General features: G+C 52.2%; 1 protein-coding gene across 1 annotated transcript; it reads right to left on the bottom strand.

Moving 5' to 3' along the window:
- Window positions 1–4,037: 4,037 nt before the first annotated feature.
- LOC125512395 (MEIOTIC F-BOX protein MOF) lies at window positions 4,038–6,050 on the bottom strand. The gene is made up of 4 exons (XM_048677488.2): window positions 5,835–6,050; window positions 4,867–5,729; window positions 4,492–4,647; window positions 4,038–4,415 (listed from the first exon to the last, which is right to left on the bottom strand). Exons 2-4 carry the CDS (start codon window positions 5,704–5,706, stop codon window positions 4,203–4,205), a joined length of 1,209 nt encoding a protein of 402 aa, XP_048533445.1. The 5' UTR covers window positions 5,707–5,729; window positions 5,835–6,050; the 3' UTR covers window positions 4,038–4,202.
- Window positions 6,051–6,405: the final 355 nt, after the last annotated feature.

Raw genomic sequence — 6,405 nt, 5'->3', positions numbered from 1 at the left:
CCGCTCCTTTCTTGACCGCCTGTCTGAAACTTGAAGGAATTTCACCGTTGCTTGTAGTCGTTCCGAGTCAAATTCACAGTTGTCTCACTACATGTATGACCACCAGAGCCCTGGCCCGTCTCCATGCCCCGTGCGTGCCGCACGCCTCGCCGCTATTACCGCGTCGAGCCTCCGCTGTCCCGGTCGAGTCTCAAGGGCCGCGAACCCACACCACTCAACTCCCACTGCATAGTACCACCGATCATCACTGACCGATGACGAGTTTCACGCTTCCATCAGACCATTGGGCTCCAGCCCGATTTACATGCCCCTCACTTTGTCCCGCTGAATAGGCTTCGACTCTCTGTCGACTTACGCCGTAGCCCCTCAATCGGCACCGAGTGAAGTCTTCCAAACTCCAGCTCCACCTTCAACATGACTCCATGGTAGATGATCAGTCCACCCATGCGCCTCATCGACTTCAAGCTCCGTGTATACATCACCTTGAATCAATCCCACGCCATAGTCTTTTCAAAGCCACACAAGCCCTCGGGCCTGTGCCACGTGTTTCCACGCCCAGAAGTCGGTCACCATCAGCATCACGCTTCTATGTCGTTGTTGCCGATCCCACCACCGCCTTCTGTACCAACCGACTTGCGTCGATCACGTCAGACAGTCTAGTCCGACCCAGCCGAACTTGTCCGGCTGCAGGACACACTCGAGGCTCCCAAATCGTTTTCCGTGAATTCTCATCCATCACATGATAATTCCATCTTAGCTGACATGACTTCCTGCAACGCCTTCAAGCATCTCTGTTGTGCCAACAAATCTTTCACCTATGTCTGCCATAACCAAGGTTTTCAGTTCCGTGAAATTCTCAACCTCAAACCTGGTACCCGTTGACGCCATGGTTCTTTGTATGGTTGACCCTGTGAAAAAATAACCGAGCTCCACCGCAATGCCCCAAGTATACCAGCAAAACCTGATGAGGTACACCCTTGCGTACTAATAGCAAAAAATCGTGATATGCTCCCGGCTCAATATATGATGTTAGTGTTGGCTTGCCAAGTCTCTGCTTTCCGATGGATGCACAACATGATGGTCTTTTCCCCCCACTCAAATCGATCTGTTTGTGCCTCTGTCCCGTCGTCCTACGGTGACCCAACCAGGCTGCTCTTATTAGCGCCTCACGTCTCCGCCTCAAGCACAACAGAAGAGCACGTCTCCACAAAGGACTCGGTCCCCTTTTGGTCTCCAAACATATCTCGTGACTTGCTGTTTCCGATTGCACCATATATCGCTAGAATATGTACGCCCAGCGACCGATCGAGTCCTCAGCCTGCATGCGTCCTTCTTGGGCTGCTGTCTGTGTGCCCGCTGAACCGCATCTGCGTTTCCACAAGCCACGTCCCAACCTTACCGACTCCGAGTACGTCAGCTCGGCGCCCACGCGATTGTGCCGCATGCCCATTCTTCTGATCTCGCCGACTACTGATTCTTCCACGATAATTTTGCCTCTAGATCAACACAGTCAGCCTCGATCTCAAACCTTGCTCATGATACCACTTGTTAGAATAAATCCGAGGCATACCGTCGATCATCCAAGGACCAAGCAATCACACAAGCACGATACCGAGATTTGTTAACGAGGTTCACCGATATGGCTATATCCCCGGGGCCTGATTATGGGCGCTTCTCCCCATGACACCGCTATAATACCGCACCCGGTCGCCTTGGACTCCGGCACAAGCCGCCGGCTTCCCCTGCGTTCCAGTGCTATTATGTTGACATATGTTACATTGTGTGTCTAGCCCTGCTATATATAAGAGGCCTAGGATACAAGTGTCCTATTAGGATACGACTCCATATCCTATCTAAACACAATACAACTACAAGTCCAACTGTAATCTACCTTTACACAATATTCGACACAACTCTAACAATTTCGGAGCGTTGCGTCGTCGAGTGCTGCTAGTCCACATCCGGCTAGGGATAACTAAAGTACAATGTTGGTATTTTTACAAACCACAACAGTGTGGCGAATTCAATAACACGGTTCTTTTCCAAAAACAAAAAACAAAAAAACAGTGAGCTCATTGGGTTTTGACGGAGCAACCGTCGTAGGCGCCGTTGAACCTTCTGACTGGCATTTTTTTAAACGAGGCAAAACACTTGCCATTTTCATTGATTAAAAAGAAGTGAGAATTGTCCGGTTAATTGACGGAAAACCGGGCTAAAACCGAAACAACCCAACCCATAAACACATGGGCACCACCGGCCAACCTGGCCACCGACATGGAACACATTCCACGACGGCACATGCCAACAGACCACACGCACGAACAACTGACAGCTTCGACTTTGACGACGATCATTGCCCGGGAGATATGCAGGACTTGCACCGACCGTGCCCGCCACGAACGACCACCGAGCGCCTGTCGTCATCACCACCTGGATCCGCTCCACCGCAGCTCCGACTTCAAAGCAACCGGGTAACCCACGAAAGAGCACCTCGAACACGCCGGGAAGATCCGACTACCAAAGCCCGAGCCGCGACCCAAGCTCCTCTCGATGCCATCATCGTTGCCAAACAGAAATCAGCGCCCCCGAAACGGCCGCCTCAGCAACCACGCGGCGAAGATGCCGCCAGCCACCGCGGCGAAGATGCCGCCTTCCACCGGTCTCCAGTTGTAGCCGGCTCCGAGACGATGCCCCCAAGGAGGAAGAAGACGTGGAGACGCCTTCATCGCCCGATCCCGCGGATCTGAGGATTCCCTCCGAAGCCAAGGCCACGGGGAGAAGCACCACACCAAAACGACGCTTCCAAGAAAGAGTGCGGCGCCCGTGGGCGTCGCCGTCGCTGGATCCGGCAGAGGCCGGAGAAGGATTTCTCCCGGAGATGCTCAACCACCGCGAGCCCGAACCAGCCGGCCACCAACCGCCACCAAACCTGCACCGCAGAGCACCGAAGGGAATCTCCCGCCAGCGCCTGCGCCCGTCCCAGCCGAGGCCGTCCCGCACGACCCCCCGCCTAGCAGCAGCCGTGCTACCGGGTCCTGGGCGCACACCGCCATCTCCACCGTCCAGCCGACCCCGCCAGAGGAAGGAGGAGCCATGCCCGAATCTCGCCGAGCCGCACCACCTCCCGCCGCAGCAGAGACGCCAAACCACAGCAGCTCTGCCGCCACCCACGCAGACGACGAGAGCCACCGCCCGCCTGCGGCCGCGCCGCCAAGAGATCGAAGAGGTCCGGGGCCACCGCCCCGGCGTCCGAGCACCCGTGCCGCTGACCCCCGCAGCAGAAACCGGGGAAGCCAGATCTGGCCGCGACCGGCTCGATCCAGCCGCCCCACGCAGCGCCCTGCAATAGCCCCCTCCGCACCCGCAAGCCGAGCATCACCCCCGCCGCCAGAGCATCACCGAAGATAGGCGAGGCAGCCGCACAGTCCACCGCCAGGCACTGGACGCCGCGCGATGGGAGAAGGCCCCCCCGCCGCCACCCCCGCACGGGCTTTGCCCGGGGGTGGCCACCGGCGGCGGTGAGGGAGGAGGAGCAGGTGGGGGGAGTGGGAGGCGGCGGGGATCGGGTCGCCGCCCGAGTTGCCAAGCTAGGCGACACGGGGGCCGAAAGAAAACTCTCTGACCGGCATTTGATCAAACTGTGCTGTGCAGCTTCGTTTAAACAGGACCATGATACACATTAACACAGCCACACAGGTGAAACCAATGCCAGATCTCAAGCAAGACAGAGCCCGACTGGTTGAACTGAGAAAAAAAAGAACATAGCAGATTAGGCATACGCTGTTCCTGTGTGTTTGGGTGGTGATGCCTCTCCTAGTGCTCCTACGGATTTTCTTCAGTGCTACTGCACTAGTATGTACTCCCATCCAATGGAATACGATCCTATCTTTTCAATCCTGTAATGTCGATGTTTACGTGGCTTGTAAAGTGAATTTTTATTTTATTAATGAGACACGCATTACTACGCAAAAAAAGATGTGTCATGGACTCGTGCAACAAACACAACAAAAAAAAGCACACCATTAGAATATCCAGAAATGAACCAAAGTAAATGCTTGTTCAGTTGTCCTGCCATCAAAGGCAAAATATATATAATTACATTCGCAAATGGCAGAGCGCATGCTACATTTAAGGAGGAACAGAAATAATAAGCATTGCAAAAGTGTCTGGTGTTCACTGCTTCAAGCCTTCTTAATCACTCCCTAAGTCTTCTTATTAATCACAATGTTAGTCTTCTGTAGGTTCCTCCAAGCGCCAAGCAAAAGGTCAAACAGTTTCTGAACATCGTCGTCATATATGTATTTGATTTCAGTCAACTTCAGGCTTGGGCATTGGAAAGTAAGCGTGTAATCATATTCTAGAGATGCCCTCTTCAGATTTCCTCCTGTCTTGCTTCCCTTAGAAGCTTCTGGAAGCTTTAGGGAGTAAAATAATTCAGGAAAAGTTTAAGATTGTAAAGCTAGAGCAGAGATCAAGGAAGATAGGAAGTACCGTGCAACTTTCAAGTGTAAGCTTCTCTAAACCAGGGGCATTGTTCAGAAAGCATCCGAGCATATCAAACTTGTCACTTAGATCGCATGTGTCAAACAGCAAGGTTCTAATATTATGGAACACAGGGAAAGTATCCGATCCATCATGAAGATTTGCCTGAATCGAGGAATCAAAACATCATCCAGTTCAAATGATGGATACAAGTCTAATGAAATCGTATATAAGTATGGTTAGTAATCCTAGTATTAATTGCAAAGATAAAAAAACTCAAATGGCACCAGAAAACTAAGATGCTCAAACACTCTATTTCGTTACAATTGGGGAGAGAAGATCCTTTAATAATCAGAAAAAAACTAATAAGCAGGAGAGACATACCGGTACTCGAAAGCCAGTCAGTTTTAAATCTTTCACGTTAATTAGGCTGAAAAGAAGCTTCCATGGCAGTATCTGTATTGAACGGATTATGCAAATGGTGGCTTTGATGAGGAACGGCATCTCGTTTGCTACAACAGCATCCCAGTTGTGACTAAAAGCGACCAGCTGCAAGCAAGTAAGAGACGGAACTTTGATAGTCAGCACACTAGGATGGTAAATTGTACAATGCTCAATTGTCAAGTTCTTCAGTGTGCAAGATGTGATTTCTGCATCTTCAAGGACACACCAGTTGAGCTCCAAATCTTCCAAGACCGGGCAACCAGAACGTAGCTGCTGGGTGAAGGTTTTGTCCAAAGAAATGCGAGAAAGATGCAGCCTGTTGAGGCGTGAAGAACTGGAACCGAAACGTGGTAATTTACAACAGCAATTCGAATCGATATCCACCACTTTGGGGAAGCGCTTGATGCCACGGCGTAGCCATTGGTCGGCAGATTTAATCTTACGTTCAGAAACAGAATGAAACCTGAACACATCCAATGTTGCCGCACTGTGAAACATCAGCAGATTGATGACGAAATACTCAAACCTAGTACAGTTAGGGCCACCCTCATCCCCATCGTCGGAGTCGGAGTCGGACAAGATTGCTGAGGTGCTAAACTCCCGCTCGTCGATGTTGAGGCAAGGCATGGAGCACCAGAGGTCCTCCCACCTCCGCGACAGCACGCATGTCTGCACGGCCTGCCGGGCCGTGAGGAACGACATGACAGTGTGGAGGAGGCCATCAGGGAGGTCACTTAGCCTGTCAGAGCTGCCGGCGAGGCGTTTGCCGGAGGCCGCCATCGTCCGTGCTAGAGCAATCGGCTCTGCATCAATGCATCACAGTTCACAAAGTATGGTTTATTCATTAAAATCGTACTAATCTGAGTGTGCAACGGGGGTTAAAAATGGGGGAGACCGTCGAACCTCACCTGGGGGCTGGCGCACTTCTTGGCCAGCGCCGGAGAAGGGGCGGAGATCCTGGATGCGTGCGCCGAGCTGCCGTCGACGGGAGGGGGGGACACCTGAGGAATCCCAAGGGCGGCCCACGCAAGACAAACCCTAGATATTAGAAACCGATGGCAATATGCCGATGGATGGGTCGGGGAAAGAAGTTCAGATAACCCCTGGGGTTCCATAAACCGGCTAATCCACCCCCTCAACTCTAAAACCAGTTAAGCAACCCCCTGAGATCTCTAATACCATGCAAATCATCCCCTTGCGTTGATTATAGTGGTTTCTGTAGGCGGTTTTGCTTGCATGGCGTTCGACGACTGCCACGTCGGCTTGGTGGGGTGGGTCTAGTTAACTGCTCCTCCTTCTGTTTCAGTCTCGTCTCCCTTCTTTTCTTCGACAATGCGGCGGCAGGGGACGTGATGATCGGCGTTCGGCGCGTGCCGCGCAACAACGAGCAGGTGACTCCCTAGCTCCCAATGACTCCAAGTTGATCTGGGATTGTATGTGAAAGTCTATTTTTTGGAAGATTATTGCAGCGACGAAGAT

The sequence above is a fragment of the Triticum urartu genome, chromosome 6A (assembly GCF_056163025.1).
Source record: "Triticum urartu cultivar PI428250 chromosome 6A, HENAU_Tu73, whole genome shotgun sequence".
NCBI lineage: Eukaryota > Viridiplantae > Streptophyta > Magnoliopsida > Poales > Poaceae > Triticum > Triticum urartu.
Note: the sequence above shows the minus strand (reverse complement) of the source record. Positions and strands in the feature narration are given on the sequence as shown.